At 41.2% G+C, this 20204-nt stretch overlaps 4 protein-coding genes across 11 annotated transcripts in view; 3 read left to right on the top strand and 1 right to left on the bottom strand.

Annotated features, from left to right (window-relative positions):
- Positions 1–1160: 1160 nt before the first annotated feature.
- bcl7a (BAF chromatin remodeling complex subunit BCL7A) lies at positions 1161–6649 on the top strand. Its single transcript, XM_042099728.1, has 6 exons — positions 1161–1440; positions 2997–3078; positions 3736–3832; positions 3939–4115; positions 4547–4617; positions 4915–6649. Exons 1-6 carry the CDS (start codon positions 1349–1351, stop codon positions 4990–4992), a joined length of 597 nt encoding a protein of 198 aa, XP_041955662.1. The 5' UTR covers positions 1161–1348; the 3' UTR covers positions 4993–6649.
- Positions 6505–18655, bottom strand: alkbh2 (alkB homolog 2, alpha-ketoglutarate dependent dioxygenase). Of its 5 annotated transcripts, none has more exons than XM_042099727.1 (4): positions 18469–18655; positions 9767–10080; positions 9253–9451; positions 6505–7226 (listed from the first exon to the last, which is right to left on the bottom strand). In XM_042099727.1, the coding sequence occupies exons 2-4, from the start codon at positions 10053–10055 to the stop codon at positions 6920–6922; spliced, it is 795 nt and encodes a 264-aa protein (XP_041955661.1). In that variant the 5' UTR covers positions 10056–10080; positions 18469–18655; the 3' UTR covers positions 6505–6919. The 5 variants fall into 5 exon arrangements, with proteins under 5 accessions (XP_041955661.1, XP_041955658.1, XP_041955657.1 ...); XM_042099724.1 differs by lacking the exon at positions 18469–18655 and adding an exon at positions 11002–11112; XM_042099723.1 differs by lacking the exon at positions 18469–18655 and adding an exon at positions 10784–10862.
- On the top strand, positions 10259–15894 carry unga (uracil DNA glycosylase a). 2 transcript variants are annotated; one of them, XM_042099722.1, is made up of 7 exons: positions 10259–10458; positions 11120–11311; positions 11462–11557; positions 11730–11827; positions 14530–14618; positions 15040–15218; positions 15367–15894. In XM_042099722.1, the coding sequence occupies exons 1-7, from the start codon at positions 10360–10362 to the stop codon at positions 15505–15507; spliced, it is 894 nt and encodes a 297-aa protein (XP_041955656.1). In that variant the 5' UTR covers positions 10259–10359; the 3' UTR covers positions 15508–15894. The 2 variants fall into 2 exon arrangements, with proteins under 2 accessions (XP_041955656.1, XP_041955655.1); XM_042099721.1 differs by lacking the exon at positions 10259–10458 and having other exon boundaries at positions 10739–11311.
- LOC121714704 (MLX interacting protein) overlaps positions 17480–20204 on the top strand; it is a 35459-nt gene continuing 32734 nt past the window's right edge. Inside the window, exon 1 of one of the 3 annotated variants that reach the window (XR_006033409.1) lies at positions 17480–18079. Coding sequence is in view for 2 of the 3 variants with exons in the window: in XM_042099719.1 (XP_041955653.1) it covers positions 17760–18079 (320 nt within the window). In the remaining variant the exon portion in view is untranslated. The remainder of the gene's footprint in view (positions 18080–20204) is intronic. The other 2 variants (XM_042099719.1, XM_042099718.1) reach the window with 2 other exon arrangements.

Here is a 20204-nt window from a genome sequence, read left to right as displayed (position 1 = left end):
GCCGATTGAAACGCATTCCACTCAGCTAGCTAGGTGGCTACTGGCTACCAGGCTCATAATTCACATTTAATTGCAAACAGAAAATGTCAAGCAAGCATCATGTCATACATGCATCTATTTCCAAAGGAATGAAAGCTGTTTGTGCCAACTTAATATAATACTTATCATTGTTAATATTGTGCTATTCATGTGGCACAAAAAATGTTTGAGTTTGTGGACTAGCCATAGGAATGGAGCTGGTAAAAAAAAGATCATTATGAGAATGTGTGGACAGTGGCACACAATGGGCTTAAAGTGACAGTGCACCATTTACAAATGAGATAAACAGCATCAAATGTGTAGTATTTCTTAAGAAATGAATACTTTAAAACAAAATTACTGTGTCATTATTATCTTTTAAATAATATAAAAGTGTTGACCTTGGCTTCCCTTATGAGTCGCCACTGGCAGACAGCCTAATAAATTGTTTGCAGGCAAATCTGTGGCCTAGCGCAGTGAAATGCCATCAGTCAAATTATTACTCATCCTTACAGTGGGCTCCGAAATTTGGAAAAACAATATTTTTATTTGTCATGTAGCTATCCGTTTTGTACAGATTACTCAGGTATGCACATGTGTATATTGTATGCGCATGCATATATCGTAAAAGATTTCAAGACAGAAACATTGAACATATTTTAATCTGTATTTATAAAAAAAAATTCTGTGGATTAGATGGAAGTGTTAAAATTATGATCGATAGTCTAATAATGCCATTATTAAGTGAAGAGTACCTGATGACTTGTTCAGGACTTGAAAAAGATTGGGACTTGGACTTGGACTCGACTTGGCTTTGATGAGACTTGGACTTGGACTCGACTTGCCCTTCTCTGTATTTACTTGGGACTTGACTTGGACTTGAGTGCTAAGACTTGGGACTTACTTGTGACTTGCCAAACAGTGACTTGGTCCCACCTCTGTTTTACAGTATAATATTTTATTTCTGGTTAACATCGTTCAATAAAAAAATGTAATGCCCCAAATCCATGTTTGACTTTCTGTCTGCAGGACAGATAAAATAAAGCATTTACTTGGTTTTAATCAAGATCATGAGAACTAAAAATTACGCTTACGCGTTTGATTTAGCATTAGGCTACCAGAGACACTCCATGTGAACACCAACGAGCGGATAAATTCTCTGCCTCTGCATGAGCACCACTGCCTGCTTTCTGCTCGCTAGTCCTGAGGGCACACTGCTCTATGTGTGTGATCTGCGCAGGCGCATAACCGCTCTCTCAATCCTCTACTGAGCATTCGCATTGTGTCTAAACAGCCGGCGAGCTAAAAAGATATTTTACCAACAGCAGTAATGTCGGGCAGGTCGGTCCGTGCGGAGACCCGGAGCAGGGCGAAAGATGACATCAAGCGGGTTATGGCCGCTATTGAGAAAGTACGAAAATGGTAAGAGCTAAAAGGCATTACACGTTATTCAAGGACAGAAAGACTGTGGGGGAGGAGAGACAACGAGGAGAAACAATGTAATGAAACCAAAGAAGGGGCTTTTATTGAGTTCGATTTTTGGTCGGAATCTTCCTTCGGCTCAGGTGTGCTGTAGAAGCGCGCTTGTGAGTGGCCGTGCCGGCGATGTTTAACCGAGTATTACTTACTTTATTAGACGATTTTCTTCCATTAAAATTTAATGTGGGTTGAACCTAGAAGCCATTTCGTTGCAGTCACATGAAGCCGTTGCTGTTTGAGCCTGTAATGCCGGCTGGAGAGCGCTTTGTGTGCTCGGAATGTGCAGTGAGTTGGGGACGTTAGAATCGGCATTAGTTATCTACACTTAGTGAGTGACTTGCGGCACGACGAAGGCGCTGTAGAGTGAGAATACTTTTATACGTTCCCGGGGTTTTAAATGTAGCGCTTGGAGTGGTTCTTCCAGCAGGACAGAAATAGGCGTGCGTTGGGGGCTGGGAGACATTGCACGCAAGTTTCACACGCAACTGCGTTTAACGAAAAAAAAAAAAAGAAACATAGAGAAAGATAGAGATTTGGAAACGTGAAGGTTATATTCAGTGTGCGATTTATGGTATGATTAATCATTGAAAGTGTGTTATTTAAATATTATGTGATGTGTTTTTATTTTGGAGTTAGTCGATATTGTCTCATAGGTTAGGCTATTCTGTTGATTTGGTTATGTTGATTTGATTCTGATGTCCATTGATTGAAAAATCAATGTTATTGTAGTCTAATGAGGTTGACATGGACCTAACAAAATGCCAATTTTCAACATCAAGCAAACATTGTTCTTGGTTTATTAAAACTTGTGAAAGTGAATATGTCCAATGGGTAGGCCTAGCTATATTTTTAAATAGTCTTAAAGGTCTCGTCGAGTCTATTTTCTTGGGCTCAGCTTGCCAATATAAAATAATTGTGCCCATTATAGAAGTATAGCCTGAAATACAACAACGTGTAGGCCTATTTATCACTGGCCTAGACTTGGTTAGCTTACCGCTTATTGAAGCGCAAAACTCAAGTCACAAACAATGACTTGAAACAATCTTGCAAGTTCACGCTGAAGTCTGTTGCATTCGGCAAGAGTTTCGAGTACATCAGATAATACTTAACATGATGTTCCACACTTCGATCTGAATGGCTAGGTGATTCTGTGGACATTGTGTTTGTGAGGGCGGTATCCGCGGGGGGCTTATTGTCCCGGGGAGTACGCCGTGTCGTCCTCCGGAGCAGACCCGCCACTTGCTTTGTGTCGTGTCGGCAGCATTGCAAGAACTGTCGGCGGTTCAGTGGAAAGTCTTTGTAGACCAAGAGCGACTGACCTGCTACGAGCTGATGACTTGTTTTAAGGCATCTCTTTGTTGGCTATTGGAAGATATTTTTTACCACATTTGGCCAATTCCGTTGTTGACTACCTCAACTGCATCATATTTCCTACTAGCCTACCAGGTAGGCCTACTAATTACTGGATTTGTGCATTGAAGTTGTTTGTGTTTCCTCAGGGAGAAGAAGTGGGTGACTGTGGGAGACACCTCTCTCAGAATCTACAAGTGGGTTCCAGTGACTGAGCCTAAATCTGATGACGTAAGTTCACCCATGCTAACTATATCCATAAGTGGTGCATATTCGTGTCCCAATTGCATAATATAGATATAGCTGTGTTAAAGGAGGAGGCCTGTCGGTTATGACCCATTCTGTTTAGCTTGCAGTATGACATTGTTGATAGTCTCACACTGAGGAAGGGCAGTGGACTGCAGTGTTTGTGACCCTGCTGCTAATAACACAGTGAAAGGTCACTATAAGATTTTTGGAGTGCAGACCCTCTTTTTGCTTTTATTGACTGGACCCAAGGGGGGGGGGGGCAAAATAAATGTAAAGAGTGCAGTGTATTATGTTTACAGCATCACATGCAATGCTTTCACTTAGAGCTGACAATGTTCCGTGTGAACATTTTATATTTTGCCTCTGATATCGGCATCTGCTAACTTTTGAACACTTGAAGACTTATGAAGGTTTTTACACTTAGTTTTGACTACCGTAATTTCCCAACTATTAGCCGCAGCTTATACATTGGTTTTGCTAAATTTCTCCAGCTATTAAGTTAGTACAAGGGGGCAGTGGTATTCATATGGTGTTGTTTCTTTTGAACACTAACAATTCTCAGCTCTGCATGTCAATGTTTTATGGTAGTGGAGTGTTGTGACTATCTGAATTTAGTTCTCATTCGACATGTCTTCACAGAAGAGCAAGAACAAAAAGAAAGGCAAGGATGACAAGTACGGTTCTGAGCTTACCACTCCGGAGAATAGCTCCTCTCCTGGGATGATGGACATGCATGGTCAGTGGTGTGCTTCATTTAGCTATATTTCTGTGTTTCTTTTGCTCTTTTTTTTTTGTCTCTTTCACATTCTCATGTTCATGATCCATGTCCCTCCCTTCTACAGATGACAACAGTAACCAGAGCTCCATTGCAGACTCCTCTCCGCTAAAGCAGGAAACCAGTAACAACACAAGTCCGGCCCCAGAAGCCGTAGCAACGTCTCAGAGTGACAGCACAGAGGGAAAGAGTGAACAGAGTCCGTCACCCGCAAAGGAGACACTGGTGTCTAATGGCAAGAGTGGTGCGTTTGTCAACGCGCGCACACACACACACACACACACACTCTGACACTCATTTGATTCCCTGAGTACTCTGTTCTATACACAGGTACAAACACTTGAACAATTTACAGACTTTCAAAGTGGTTTTGACAATTGAACTGGCTTTCTGAGTGTTCAAACTGAGTGTCGAGCTCCCACTGTTGGCTATAACTTTATACAATACTGTACTGCCTCAAGCATAGTCATTGAGGTCAGAACAAATTGATGCTTAAAATCAGTTCTGAATGAGGCTACTTTAATACTATCACATCTAAATAATTTTAATGATGGAGCATCTTTGTTCCTGAGACATGCAGTGGTGGTTATATTCAACTGCCCCACAAGATGGCACTAATGTGCAAAAGTTATTGGAAATTGTGTTTATTAATATGATTTTTCTTTTTCCTTCTAGAATTCTCTAAAAAGGAGGGAAAGAATTCAGGAGAACAGGAAGCTTTCTCGGATGCTTCTAAAACTCCCCAGGTATTATTAATGCATACATGCAAAATATTGAACAATCCTATGTCTAGATGTGGGCTCACACATGTATATCAACTACAAAAGATATAAAAACTTTTGTTGTGTTTAGACCCTTTCAAGAGAGTTCCATTATCAGCATCATAGTTGGCCCTACAAGGCTTCCGTTTTAACATTCGATATGTTATCTTAATGTAGAGGAAGTAGATTGGGAACCAAATAGAACGTTCAAGCATTGTTTTTGTTTTTATTTTTGAAAGGGTCTATAGTTTCTGTCCCTCACTCTTTCACTCTTTCTTCTAGGAATCAGAAGATGGTGCTCCTCCCAGTAAGAAGGGAAAACTGGAGTACTCCGGCTCTGGGAGTCGAGAGGAGAGCTAACTCTGTCCACTCCTACAGAGACTTCCGCCTTTTAGCTCTCTGGCCTCTGGTCACCCCCCCCTCCCCTGGCCATCACTCCCTGCTCTCCCTCTCTCTAGGTCAAGCCTCAGGCTCCTGTAGTTTCTGCTTTTCTTTGGGGTTTTTTTGTTAAAAAGAAAAGAAAACTGTGAGACCCGCTGCTGATGTTACACACACACACACACACACATACGTACGTACACACACACACACACACACACACGTGCGAGTGCACTGTGGCCATAGATACCCTCCTCCTCCCTGATGTTCCCTTCCATTCTTTTCCCTCACACTCAGGAGGGTCCACACACTGTTCTCATCTGGCCCTGCATCTTTTTGTCCTGCTGCTGTAACACACACAAACACACACAAACTCACACACATTCATGCCTGTCACCTCTGCCTCCTACCCATGGTCACATGGAGTCTCCAGCCAAACGCATGTTTTTAGACTGCGCTATTGGCCAGACATGTGCCGGATACACTAGGTGACCACCCCAAGTCACAAAAACAAGGCAGATGTGTATTTTTACTTTTTTTTTTTTTTTAAACATGTTGATTCCTGATCTTTTTTTAAATCTTCAAGTGCCCTCTCTCTGTGTTCCTCTCATCCCTAACTTTGTACCACCCCCCTCACTCACACACATGCACACCGTATCATGTCAGCACAGCCTGCAAATGAGGTATAGGCATGGCAAAGTAATGGTCTACATCTGTGTAGACACAGTACTGTGAAATGCAGGTTACCATTTCAGCAGCTCTGCAAATCCCTGAAGGTGACACTGCATATGTGTCCACATACTACATACCACACATACACCGCTGCCATTTTTATATTGGTCACACTTTGGGCCTTGAGTCGAGAGATTACTCTGGCACCAATAGGTCATTCTCCAGATCTGTTAGCAGGTAATAACCAGCACAGCCTCTTGTGTGTGTAAGAGGTAGTACTGCTGATTGAAGATCGGTCACTTGGATATAAGGAGTATCACGTGTGCTTGCTAAAAGGTTTCACCACAAGAAAAAGTAGCTTGTGGGACAATGTGCTTGTTAGCATAGCAGCGTGCTATGGTAGTGGCATCTTAGTGGCATAGGGGTGTGCTAGCATGGCAGTTTGTTAGAGTAGCAATGTATCCCTTGCCTAGTGGTCCCACGGAATCTATGGAAAACACAAATGTAACAAAAAAAATGACACTGTATAGAGTGGACCTGTTCAGACAGCACCTGTGACAGACTGGAGAGGGGGTGGGGCAATATGCAATGCCTCAAGAATAGGTCCAGCAGTGCTGGTACTTCAGACACTAAAAGTTTCCATAGAAAAAAAAAATCTCTTTTCTCAGTTCACGTCTGCTCGCTAAGGTATGTAAATATTTATACCACAAATTCTTTTTTTTGTTACTCTCTTGTTTTACCAGAGTCCAGCCAAACTATTGCCTTGTGTAAGTTCGGTCTCTGAACCTGAGGAAACAATAGAATGTTAGTCTTGGGACCATATTTGTTTAGTTTTCTGGTTTATTGTTTTTCACTCTGCATTAGTAAATTCTTGTACAGAGGTTATGATTGCGTTTCACTTATTTATTCTATATGTACTTATTGGTTTTATAAAAAAAAAACAAATAAAAGTACTTTTCCTTGTAAACATGTTGTAATGTGTTTTGTTTTAATTATACTAAGTGATATTGGTTGTAATTTGCTGCAGAAAGACATTTACACACAGTGTGAAACAAACAAGCACAACTTAACATCTTTTAAGACACATAGTTTGTTGTTCCTATTCCCATATATGAGCGAGTGCAGGTGAAGCTGAGAGCTTGTCCTCAGGGCTGCATCACAGTAAAGGAGAGTTGGGGCATGAGGGACCTGTTATGTTAGAGCTTATGTCAGTGCTTTTTTGTCTCAGGTTCTTTGGTCATTTCAGCTTCTTGAGTATGCGCCTGAAGGTGAGGTTGATGCGGGGCATCTGGGACTTCTTGCGCACGGGCAGGCTGTGGTACCAGTTTGTGTTGGTGGGGGCATTCATAAGCAGCAGGCTACCATGAGCCAGTTCTAGTTTGACTGGCGGTGGTCCGCCTCTCCCAGCACCCCCACGACTGTTCCGGTGTCGGAACACAAAATCCCGCGCTGCTCCTAAAGACACTGATGCAATGGGACAGCTGGGGTCTAGCTCTCGCTCATCGTCACGGTGCTCCCCCATGTGGTCAAGACCATCTTTGTACCTGTGGGAAAAGGCCTCATTAAGCAAGGTACTTAACTCATGTCCTAGGCCTTAGATTTCAGCTGTAGCCACTAAACCTTGGTCTTATATTTTTCTACTCAAGGTTAGGCAGTCACAATCAAAGCTGTGACATTACATAGAGTAGGCAACATCAATAGGGAAAGATAGGGCTTTACAGGCTAAATAAGATAAAAAAGATAATAACCAACCCATCTCATGTGCTTCAACACTGATACTAGCTCCTGCCATCAAAATACCACATTTTCATCTGAATAGTTTAAAAACTCCTCGACCTACTTCCATATACATTTTAAATAGTTGCAGATGTAACAGGGATAGAATTGATATGGAAACAAACATATATTTTCACTTATTTATTGATGTTTGACCATAAAATAAATCCTGAATCTTGAGTATGGAAATCTGGTTAGAGTTGAGGAGTAAGACTGGAATACAGAAAGCGATCTCTAAGTTAAAGCGATGGTTCGGAGTAATTTCACCCTAGGGTCCTTTGCACCATGACTTTAAATTAAGTCAAAATGATCTTTTGAGAGGGCGCTAGGTAAGTCTTTTCATACTAAAATCAATACCAAATAGATTTTTTAATCTTAATATAAGATCAATAACACTTGGTTAGAATTCATTTTTTGCAGTGTAGGTACACCAGGAGTTTATTTAAATAACACTTGCCTGATGGATGCTACTATCTGCTACTATACCGCTGCTTCGACGTTACTTTTTTACTTTCGTGATTTGGGAAAAGCCTGTAAAAATCCTGGCAGGAAGCGATTACATCAACGTTTTTTGGTATATCCAGTTTTTAATATATTTTTTCCCGAAGTGTTAACTAATAATTGTTGCAAACTGGTACTACAAACTAAATATTAGTGCATTCCTGGATCTACATCCTTATGCATGCTTCCTGCCAGGACTTTTACGGGCTTTTCCCAAATCACGGAAGTAACATCGACGCAGCGGTATAGTAGCATCTATCAGGCAAGTGTTATTTAAATAAACTCCTGGTGTACTAACAAACTTTTCAATGCCTCGTTTTACGAGTAAAGAACATACTGTAGAAGTTTCGTACCATTCAGGGCATTATTAGTGGGGTAATTTACGAGATAAAAGTTGGTTCCATTACGCCTGCAGAAACTCATTAGTTTCTGACAGGGCTACTCGACCAGGGTTCGACCAAGGGAAAACAGGTTCTGGGAGGGTGTTTGGCTCGGGGTCATGGTGCAAAGGACCCTAGGGTGAAATTACTCCATACAAATTACGCCGATATATTTGCTTTTAATAATCAACGAACACCACTAACCATTCGGTGAGTTGCACAGTTTTGAAAACGAACGTTAAAGGTGCCATGTGTAATGTCTGTCAAAAAATCAATTCATACTCCACATTCTATAAAAGATGGGGCAGTATACCTCCAGAAAGTGAGTTGGTCTACCTCAGAGTAACAACCAAGACACGTGTATTGCAGTTTGGCTGGCGGTTATGTTGCCCGCATACCGCCTCCCATGGCCGAAACTGGTATTATGACACCTGTCGGGCTGTGGCTAGTAATTTAGCATGCTAATTCAGGTTGATATCTCTGCAGCACTATACCTTGTCATTTTTTCAATGACATCATCGCCCTTATTTCTTCTCATTCTTTTGATGCGTGTAGCTTATTTTTGGATATTTTTACTTCAATTCTTACACATGGCACCTTTAAGGGGTTGTTTTAGGACATGTTTGGGTAGCCTACAGTATGCCTGCTGGCAGCCACTCTGACTAGTCAAAGGCGATTCAAAACGAGTCAGAAAGGTCGAGACAGGACCAATCATCAAAATTTCGGTGTCCACCACTCTAGTTCATTCAAAACAAACCAGAAAAGGGACTCAAAGTGCTAAATACCGGAATTTTCCTTTAAGATGACCACCATAGGTTTAAAGTGCACAATTCTTTGTTGAGAACAGGTCAATAGAAACAATGTCACAGATTTCATAACCCATGAGGTATTTGGTTGTACAGTATATTCTCACCTGTTGACTAACACAAAGTTGAAAGTGTGCCCAGTTGCCTTGGTGACTGTATCCCGTATGTTCTCCAGTGTTGGGGTCCAGGTTCGAGCAAGAAGATGCACCCCAGAGAAAGAGTACATGAGTCCCTCATCGCCATAGGTCGCTTGCTTCCGTGGAACACTGTAGGACTTCCCAAACACCTGCACTTTGGCCTGGTCACCTGTGCAGAGGTCACAACACACACAAACAGCAAGGGGAAAAAAACACACTCCAAAAGCAAAATTGTCCTTTTGATCAGTGACTATTGCTGGATAAACTGATGAAGACCCTCTGTAAAAATATCCACTCAGAAAAAGAAGCTTGAGGAAGACATGGTGGGCTTTTGTAGTGATTTGATGTATGTCCTATGTAACCTTAGACCTGCTGTGGACCTTTACCATACCAAGTTAAGTTTCTAGGCACATGATCATGAGCATAAAAACAAGCCTAGGTACAATGCACCTGGATGTAGGCCCTTTCTTTGGCTACAGCTCACCTGTAAAGTACTCAAGCTCCCTCTCCAATGCATTGAACAACTCATTTGCTTCATCTGTCTTGAACAATAGGCAGTAGTCACAGTCCAGACCCTCTGCTTCAATTTTCCGCCATGGTATTGGCTGAGAGAACTCCTTAAGCAACATGTCTTCTTCTTCTTCTTCTTCTCCATAATCCTCCTCCAGCTCTTCTTCAGGAGCTTCTCTGCTCTTCTTGCTGTGAGAAGCTTGGTCAAGTTCTCCTCCAACATGCCTTTTCCTTTTCCTGCTTGCTGTCACAAACCGGTCCATCCCAGCGCCAGCAAAACACAAAACACTAATAGAGATAAGGGTTACAGATAGATAGCAGACAGGTGAATTTTTTTAAACTTATGGAGTCATTTCAGCATTTATTATGTACACCTAGGCCTACACATTTAATTGACTGTCCCTCGTCTGCTGTGCAAACTCAGGGCTTGCGCCTCTGAAATTATGCAAATTTTGCGTCACGTCAATTTGGCGGGAAAGAGTACTAGGCTATTGACGGACTTGGCACAGTTCTCTTCCTTCCATACATTCTTCAAAGATAGCGTAAAGCACTGCAAGCTCGGACATAATGATTGGACAGAAAAGCATAAGAAATTTATTTTCTCCAGTTGATAAAAAGAGGAGTATCGAGGATGTTAAGGAAAATGAAGAAGACGTAAAGGACAGTGTGAGTTTATGTTGGCTAAAGCCATTGCACTAACGTTAACGTTACATTTTAAGTTAATTAGCCGAAACGAGGGGCGGGTAAATAACCTACCGGCTCTTGCACTGTTCATGAACAGTTTTTACATTTTTGTCATGTGCTCTTTTATATTTCCCACATGTGCGCGCGGTACAATTTCAAACTTGTTCAAACCATCGACCACCCTTGAACCCCGGAAGCATTTGTCCTTATTTAACTCATGTCGTAACATGTAAACAATCTTGTAATACTGTTTTAGCTCTCAATTTGTAATATGATTAAAGTTCGGTGAATGACATTGGTAGCCTACATCATCATGCAGCCGCCTCGGCACAGTATCGGCAGCGAGTTTACTTTGTTGATTTCTCATCTGTTTCCGGTCACGTGTGTGTGTGTGTGTGTGTGTAGAACGCATTGAAATTGTCTGCGCGACATGCCTTTTACTGCAACATTAAAGTTGCACGGTGTTGGTTATATCAACCGGACCGACGCTAAAAGTAAAAAGTAGGCTAATACATGAGTGCGTACCTGCGGTCAAATGTTCGCCGTAAGATCCCTGTTCGTTCATAGGGCGCGTTCACATTCAATCGGACAAGCGGTAGTCACACAAAGCAGTACGTTAACTAAATATACAAAAATTATACAGATGAAGAAACGAAAGGCAGAGGACACTGACGCTGGCTCCTCGTCTTCGCTGAGCCCGGAGCAGTTGGACCGTATTGCTAGCAACAAGCGAGCGGCACTAGACAGACTGTCGACCCACATTGCCCCCAATGGCATAGAGGAGAGCTGGCGAAGAGCCCTGAGCAAAGAGTTTGCCAAGCCTTACTTCAAAGAGGTAAGAGGTACCGCATCGCTGGCATGGCTGCAGTGTTGCTGCTCCGTATAAGTATTGATGGAGGATTTGTTTGTGTTCTTGATAGGAGTCTTCAGATATAACTTCTGAATTCTGATTCCGTGGCAAAAAGGTTCTCTCTTCCCTTTACAGTTAATGTCATTCGTAGCAGATGAACGGAAGAAGCACACAGTCTATCCTCCCCCACACCAGGTCTTCACATGGACCCAGATGTGTGACATAAAAAATGTGAGCGCCTCCTGTCACTCATTAATTCACGCTCTCTCTCTCTCTCTCACTCACACACACACACACACCCACCCACCCACCAGTTTTGATATTATTTAGATGATTCAATGAGTGTAGATGTGAGACTGTAGGTTGGATATTCTGCAAATGTTTGTATCTTAATTTCTTACAGGTAAAGGTTGTGGTATTGGGGCAGGACCCATACCATGGGCCAGGTCAAGCTCATGGACTGTGTTTTAGTGTGCAGAGGCCTGTCCGTCCTCCACCCAGGTTGGCAATCCTTTATGGGTTAAAATACATGTTTCCAGGTAGTCATCGAATGGCTTAGTCAGGTTTGTGAGGGGTGACATTTTCTTGGCCAGAATGGACAGAAATGGCTTAATAGCTACCTAAATAGCAAGATGTTATGAGGTGAGAGCAGTCTGTGATTGCTCATGTTTCCTGCCTGAACAGTTTAGCCATGCGGTTTTCTAGTTTTCACTTAGCCTAGAAATCTAGACGCACCCTAGCGGCGGCAAATTACAGTTTTTCTCGATCGTTTTGATACCTGTGTCAACTCGAAACAGTTAACACCCGTGTCTGAACAAAAGCACTCTGGACAAAATGACACATTTTGTTTGCAAAAGGCTGTTACTCTCTCAAAACACTTAAAACATGCAGCAAAAGCAAATCTTGCCTTCAAACACTACAACTTGTTGCCAATTAAAAAACACTCTTTAATCAATCATTACACACTGGACAACAAAATGCAAAATCTAGTTCTCAAAATGAGCATTTTTGCTATGTCTGTTCCATTACTTTCTCACTTTTCTGGTAGGCCTATCAGAAAAAAACAGTGAAAAGACAAAATGTACTAAATAAAAAAATAATTTATTCATTCCTCCCAAGATGTAACTGCCATTGACATGTAATACATACAGTAAATACCTAGCAAGATACAGTAAATTTCATTGAACTACAACTTGTCATTTTTCATCGAAATAGACCTACAATAAACACCTTTTGTACTGTTTTCTCCACCAAATAGGCAATACAGTACTTTGTCTAAATGTGCATTAGATCCATACTTGCAAATAGCAACACAGAACAGACATCTCTTATGTATAATGAATGATTGCTGATTGAAGAATTGTGCAAAGGAGTTTCACACAGGTGTATCAGAGATTCAGACTTCAAACCAATAGAGTTTGGGGCTTTTGAATGACACCTGTGTTAACTGTTTTGCAAAAGGGTGTGAGAAATGTGTGAACCCAATGAAAATGTGTGAACACATTCGCAAGAGATGACTTCTGCTGTGCAAAGAAAGTAGTCAGTAGTCAGTAGTCTTAGAGAGTCTTAAGGCGGGCTTAACAGGATAACCACAGTCCTGCGACGGTGAACAACAAGGAAGGTGGCTATGGCGAACGAAGAGCGGTTGTTTGAATCGGTGTTGGCGTCAACTTTGGAGAAGTTGGACTTGTGCTTTTCTTTGAAAGTTGAGCAACACAATGCACTTAAGTCATTCCTTTCGAGGAAGGATGTATTTGCCGTTTTGCCGACCGGATACGGATATGGTCGTAGCGCTGGCCTATTGCATGCCTAGGCAGTTTGAAAGACAATTCTCTGCCCGCCCCTTGGATTAAGCGAGGTGAATGGTTCGATGCCAGACCATACATTTCAATGATATAGGATGGCCCGCCAGGCTAGTTTTCACTACTTTTAAGGTCTGATTTTTTTTTGTCAGTTAACTGAAAGGTGCTCTAAGCGATGTTACGCAGTTTCTAAGCTAAAACATTTTTTTGTCACATACAGCAAACATCACCTCACCATCCACTAGCTGCCTGTGCCCCGAATACACTGTAAAAAAGTGCAGTGTCTGTGGACATCCCAGGCTCCAAAAACGGCAACAAAAACAACTGTTCCAGCAAATCACTGACGAGATGCGAGTTTAGGAGAGTTTCAGTTGCACGGGATGGAGGTGGAGGGAGTAGCGAGCTAGCTCTCTGTTTTGTTTGAACGTCAACAGAAGTGACGTTACCCAGCATCACTTAGAGCACCTTTAAACATCCCCATTCATTTTGTTGGTATATTCACGTGAACGAGATATGAACACACATCATTCCCTTTATATAGCTTTATATTGTGGTCCAAAAAGCTTTGTATAGCTTTGTGGTCAAGGCAGGAAAACTAACAAAACATTACCTAATTAATCACTGCAATGCATCAGGAAGTAACCTGGCAGCTGTTTATCAGTACATCTGTGATGTTGATGTTCGCAAATCTAAGTTTGTGGGCAGTTAGTGAGCTAGTTTTAGACAAATTACTATGTAATGCCCTTTAAGATTGATCACATCCGGTTAGCCAAAGCTGTCACTGTAGCCCAAAGTATTTGTGTTAAACTAACTTAAATTAACAAAACATATTTTTGTTAACAACATTATAACAAAATGATTATTTTTTTGTGGGGTAAGGAAAACTGTGCCGAAGGTGATAAGGGTTTGGCTATACATTTTGCAGTTGTGCATGGCCTAAATGGGACTAGTAGGATTTTTTAAAGCCATGTGAGCAGACACAGAGACACAATTATACAAGCCTTACCCTTGGCCTCTTATTTTATAACTGTGAGAGACTTGATAGTGTGTTAGAAGAATGACTGAAAGCATCATAGAGTAAGTAGCTGATGTTGGAGAAAAGATGACGACAAGTATGAATAATACCCAAAAACGCATCTCGGGACAGACTGTTTTTGCATAAACACGTCTATAGGTACACAGTACACCTGCACGTATACACATGCAGTACACATGGGTTCACCAACCATTATGATATTCACCTTTGGTTTGAACTCTTATAGATATACAGCTTCATCCGTGCAATATTATAAGCACCAACAAAACCTGTTTTCTTACTTTATAACAAAACTGAAATTGTAAAACCTAAACAAGTCAGTGACATGGTTACCCCTTGAACTGGTTCTGTTCTCATCTCTGCAGCCTAGAGAACATGTATAAGGAGCTAAGCTCCGATATAGAGGGCTTCCAGCACCCGTGTCACGGGGACTTGACAGGCTGGGCCAAACAAGGTAAGAGACCATACTGCTTGGTGTTAAAAAACATCACTATACATAGTAGGGTCAGTTTCTCAAACAGGGAGTCATGATTTCAAACACGGCAACATTTTTTTATTTATATATATATATATATATATATATATATATATATATATATATATATATATATATATATATTTTTTTTTTTTTTTTTTTTCTTTTTCTTTTTTTTTCACTCTATTGATATGCGTTTATTGTTTCAATTGGCTACCTTGACATAAATACACTGATTGCTCTTCAATATGTAAGGCCTTAGTTTCTGTTGTGAAAGACCCATATATTTAAATGTAAATATATTTTTGCCTACTCGTTCTTTCATTTATTGCTACTGCAGTTTAGTAGTTTGTAGAGGGGAGACTGCATGCCAGTCTTTAAAGCTCCTTTTCGTCTGTAGGAGTGCTTCTGCTCAATGCTGTACTAACAGTTAGAGCACACCAGGCTAACTCGCACAAGGATCAGGGTTGGGAGACGTTCACAGACGCAGTCATCCAGTGGCTCAGCACCAACCTGGATGGACTTGTGTTCATGCTGTGGGGAGCCTATGCCCAAAAGAAGGGAGCGACCATCAATAAGGTTGGGGCATGTCTGTTTTCTGCTGCAAAGACTAGATCCAGTTTTTTGGTCTCTAGATATAGACTTGATCTGATTTTTGGTGGTGTTGTAATCATGTCCTTATGTTTGTGTCTGGTCTGTTGATTCTGGGAAATGCTGCCCCCAACAGAAACGGCACCATGTCCTGCAGGCGGTGCACCCTTCTCCACTGTCGGCTCACAGGGGCTTCTTCGGCTGCAGGCACTTCTCCAGAACCAATGAGCTGCTAAAGAAGTCTGGGAAGGCACCCATTGACTGGACTCTTCTTTAAAAGACCTTGTGACTTGTCTCACTTTTAGCGAAAAGGTCTTTCAGTAAAGTCTACATGGGCCACTTTTGAGCCTTTTTCATTTCATACGTTGTTGTATGTCCATTTCCTTCTAGTTACAAACTCTTCAAATGTGTGTTGTTCAACCCAGAGCTCCAGTACACGGTCATTTTTGAATGTATTCATTGCCAAAAGATGTATATAGTGACCGTTGTGGGTAATCATCTGTTACCAGGTTACACTATTCAGCTTGTAAAGTTTCAGCTATAGCTACATTGTAACACTAACAGTACCAGTTTAATTTTCATGTTTTCCTTCTGTCTTCTAGATGTAAATATTTTTATTTTGTGTGCTTTCTATTTTGCTAATAAATTCCATTGCAATTCAAAACATATGGATGGTCTGATTGGTGAAGTTTTCTAACTTGCCAAATGTGAATGTCATGCTTTGATCTCCTGTGTAACTAAACCCTTGCATTAACCACAGCATCATGAAACTGTAACGTATTCACTTACCATTAGACTCATGTACAGAACGCAAACAATCCAAGTGATCCAGACTAAAAAAAAATATCCAATATCTCTGTGAGCATGACATTTTTTAGCAAAATCGATATAAGCCTAAAAATATATCCTCTTGATATGTTGTTTATCTTACTTAGATTTTATAAGACATCATTTTGAGTGAATCTAAATAAAGGGACCGCAAATATGGATTTCTATGCAACGTCACGAAAACATGCGTGCGCAACCAAGAGGCAGAAAGCACCATAGAACAGCATAGAGCAATGCAAAAGAGCAGAAGAATAAAATTCGTTTTTGTGCTGAAAACTGCACCAATTCGAAATCACGATGGTTAGAGAATGTTAAATATGTTCAATATCCCTAACGGAATGCATGTCTTCGCCAAAAATGACAAAATACGATGTTATATTAATAATGCAAATGAACGGCAAACTTTGAAATATAGTCTGAAATGAGATGTTATTATCATTGAGACAACAGGTGTATACAAAAAAGTCCGATTGTAGCTTACAACAGCCGACTATTTAAGTTAAGTTTATAACGTGTGGACGGCGCCACCAAGAGTCTTCTGCGCCACGGCTGCGCGCGCATCTAGTTTTGTTGGTAAACGGGAAACCCGTGTGGAGTTGGTTTTAATAAACATTTCACAACTGCACTCAGAACAACCAAGAAAAAAACAAACTGGAACATTGTGTGGAGGTACAGTGCAACCACAGGAGAATGTTTATGGTTGGTTCCAACTTCCCAGGAGTACCGTCACACCGGTATGACAGGAATGTTGGGAAATGAACGTAAAGAATATCTGGGTTCATTGAATTCAACATAGAATTTTAGAACCTTCAATTGTTGCGGAACGGAATCTATGTTAGAATGTTCAACAACCTACACGGGTTAACCAGAGCCATATAAACCTTTATAAACCTGGGGTTAAGGTTTAGGGAACGTTATAACCCAGAGGGAACGTTCTAGTTTTTGGTTTGGTTCGAACTAATCTTTAGAGAACCATAACGTTCCCAAACGTTCCCTAAACGTTCTGTGTTGGTGGGGCATGAGGTTCTGCATAAAAATAGAAAACTCAGAACATTAAAATAGATATATATTTGAATCAATTACACAAATCCGGTTGTATTGTAGCCTTAATTGTCAGCAAAAATAAAGATAAGAATGTTGGTTAAAAGTCTGTGCATAAGAAATGAGCTGGAGATTTTTGGGGGGCAGTATCAGGGCATAAAAGCTTTCCTTACCGAGCATTTACTTATGCATAGGCCTGCTGACTGTATTTATAATGTGACTACAACATTTCCTTACAGGACCATGTAACAAGAAATATGTTGTAAAGAACAACTACATTTTCCTAGCCTAAGAATGATAGCCTACTGCCGAGGTTGGATTTCATCCAGTCGTAAGCACTTAGTGGGTGTTGCAATGGCTTCGTCCAATCACGATGAGATCCGCAGTGACGAAGTGAAGAGAGTTTTTCAGTTCAAGAAGCTATCGATGTAGGTAGGTGGAGCGGTTGTTGAGGAATCAACACCGTATGGTCTAAGTGAAAGTTGGATGATTTTGGAAGAGAAACAGAGGGGACACGAGATACGTAAGGGGAAAATGTGCAGTTACTTCGAAAAATACCTCATGTGTCGGTAATGTGAAGTAATTTACCTTAACTCGTAAAAGTTCTATGCAGAGTAACATTAGGCTTGCGCTCTTGAAAGTTAGCTAGCCCAGTTCGTCATGGCCACAAGAGAAATACGACAACACAGGAGGCCTGTTATGCATATCAAGCAAGAACAGGACGACGATTCGGATGCAGAGGAACCCCACCTCGGATTAACGTTAAAGAGATCTGATGGACGGGAGAGTCAGATCATTCACAGTGGTCACTTCATGGTGTCGTCCCCGCATACCGAACACCCACCCAAAAAAGGATATGACTTTGACACAGTTAACAAACAAACCTGTCAAACATATCACTTCGGAAAGACCAGCAGGTCCCACCTTTCCATTGATGCATCGTTGACGAAATTATTCGAATGCATGACCCTTGCATACAGGTAAGTTAGACAAAATTGGTGGCGAAAATTAACTAACGTTACAATCTATGGGATGCAACCAAGCCTTATTTGTAACACTCTATATCCAGTAACGTCACCGAGACAGACTGTCTTAAAATTAAACCTACTACGCCCGCTAACTATACAATATACGATGTACACAGCAAAGTATCTATAGCAAATATTAGAGTTAACATTAGATAGTTAAATGCTTCGAGTATCTACAGACTAAATGGAACAGAGTGGGGATGACGTTACTCTCTCCCAGAAGCTAAACAGTTGTCTGAAACAAAAGAAGCTAACGTTGAGTTATCTAACGTTAACGTTAGCCATCCTAGTTTGATAAGTTAACATTAACAGTACCGACAACTAAGGTTCATTGCACTCACATAGACTGCGTTGTGATGTTGTCTTCTGCGCACACATTTGTTTTGTCTTACATTAACTAAGCTGATTGTAAACTGTAAACGAATATTTCCTGCTTATTTTTTACCGATAGCTTGACTTGTTGAGATTAGTTCGCTTCAGTGTTGGCTAACGTTAACGTTACGTGTCATGTGTAACCTGGCCAACATTAATGTTACTGCACTTTAGATTGCCTAATTTAGCTCAATTAATGTACACTCAATTTAAATTCTGCCAAGCGAGCAATTTGACAGAAATGGCTAACGTTAGCTAGCTAACGTTACCTGTTGCTGAAGACATAAGTTATTAGCTGGCCGATTCAAGGTTGAATATAGTTTTAGAATATGCTCAGATCTTTCATATCAGACCATATAACGTTAAGTAGGCCTGGTCAGTGGCCACATGCGATTCTACTGCATCGTGCAGAGAATGTTAAGTTTGTTCAGAGTTGTTGATCATTATCATAACTTGAGTTCGGCGCTCCCTGAGAAGTTGTGTGAAAGAAACTCTGTATTGTCTCGCGTGGCTGTCACGGGGTTCTCATTGAATACGCAGCGTCAGAAAATAACGTTAGAGCCTGTTTAATTTTGCTCAGACATCAGTGTTTTTTTTTATGTGCTCCCTCCTGTACAATACTCACGGCCTCTGTGCTTCATGCACATGCCCCAAATCACAATATTAGCCACCATGTACTTTTCTACTCAGGATATCTAGCAGGTGACATTTCATAAAACAAAAACGTCGATGTATCGTGACAGGCGGTGCTCTTTTTCAAGCCAAGTCACTTCAGAGTTCTGCATTGGGAGAAGAGCACCCGGTTCATCCTATTAATTCCGGCTTTATCGAGCTGTAAATAAAGGACACTGAGGAATAAGGAATGGACGCAACCATGTGTTGCTTCGTTTAAAAGGGACTCATTGATTGCAGAATACCAGGTTGCGCGGGGGAAATCAGAGATTCAGGTTGACTTGAGACAAGTGAGGTGCTTAAACACTAGCAACTAACCCACTGCCTCTACGTGATCAGAGCTGGCACTTGAACCACCCCGGGAATGGGTGGAATTGACCATGCATAAACGGGAAGGGACTGTGTCGATCATGATATAAGGTTATCGATGTTGATTTCAAAATGGCTGTTGGAAAGTTGTTTTTTCGGAGAAAGGGTCTTATCGATGCCAGACTCTTACGTGCATGTTTAACTTTCGCAGGAGTCAATTTATGATGCTTAGAGAAGTGATACGAGTGATAAAGGTTAGGCAATGCTTTGGCAAGCCACGTATGAGCTGGAAGTAAACCAGAGCACAACTGAGCTCGCAGAATTAAATTGCCAATTGTTGTCCAAAGATTCATACGGAGCCCGCGACGGGTCAGGGTGGCGATTTATTTAGACCATAGGTTAGTTTTGCGTTCCCTCGCAATGCTTTTGCGTTCCCTCAGTAGCCTATGGTGTGTGCAGTAAATGGACGCTTTTGGTAGTACATATGCCACTAATCAGGGATGTAGTGGAGGCTAAACACAAGTAAACGCAGTTTATCCACCTTTGGAATTTCAGAAATAGAGTTTATCCACCTCTCAAAAGAATTCATTCACCAATAGCAACTTACATTAAAAAATCACACTGTATTATCCACATTCACAATATGTACACAATAGGCACCATTCATACCACTGGTATTGTTATAAGCATTGGACAATAACCTCCACCATCATCAAACATGTTC

Source organism: Alosa sapidissima, chromosome 8 (genome assembly GCF_018492685.1).
Source record: "Alosa sapidissima isolate fAloSap1 chromosome 8, fAloSap1.pri, whole genome shotgun sequence".
In the NCBI taxonomy this organism is placed as follows: domain Eukaryota; kingdom Metazoa; phylum Chordata; class Actinopteri; order Clupeiformes; family Clupeidae; genus Alosa; species Alosa sapidissima.
The sequence above is the reverse complement of the archived record's forward strand: the minus strand, read 5'-3'. Positions and strand labels throughout refer to the sequence as shown.

What these genes read in the sequence shown, in the direction of transcription:
- bcl7a (XM_042099728.1), top strand. Translation starts at nt 1,349, where the DNA reads ATGTCGGGCAGGTCGGTCCGTGCGGAGACCCGGAGCAGGGCGAAAGAT. An exon ending in ATTGAGAAAGTACGAAAATG is followed by an intron (nt 1,441 to 2,996) that starts GTAAGAGCTAAA and finishes GTGTTTCCTCAG; the next exon opens with GGAGAAGAAGTGGGTGACTG. An exon ending in CTGAGCCTAAATCTGATGAC is followed by an intron (nt 3,079 to 3,735) that starts GTAAGTTCACCC and finishes ATGTCTTCACAG; the next exon opens with AAGAGCAAGAACAAAAAGAA.
- alkbh2 (XM_042099723.1), bottom strand. An exon ending in GGAGCTTGAGTACTTTACAG is followed by an intron (nt 9,452 to 9,766) that starts GTGAGCTGTAGC and finishes ACCTCTGCACAG; the next exon opens with GTGACCAGGCCAAAGTGCAG. An exon ending in AACTTTGTGTTAGTCAACAG is followed by an intron (nt 7,227 to 9,252) that starts GTGAGAATATAC and finishes CTTTTCCCACAG; the next exon opens with GTACAAAGATGGTCTTGACC.
- unga (XM_042099721.1), top strand. Translation starts at nt 11,012, where the DNA reads ATGTTCGCCGTAAGATCCCTGTTCGTTCATAGGGCGCGTTCACATTCA. An exon ending in CCTGTCCGTCCTCCACCCAG is followed by an intron (nt 11,828 to 14,529) that starts GTTGGCAATCCT and finishes TCATCTCTGCAG; the next exon opens with CCTAGAGAACATGTATAAGG. An exon ending in AGGGAGCGACCATCAATAAG is followed by an intron (nt 15,219 to 15,366) that starts GTTGGGGCATGT and finishes TGCCCCCAACAG; the next exon opens with AAACGGCACCATGTCCTGCA.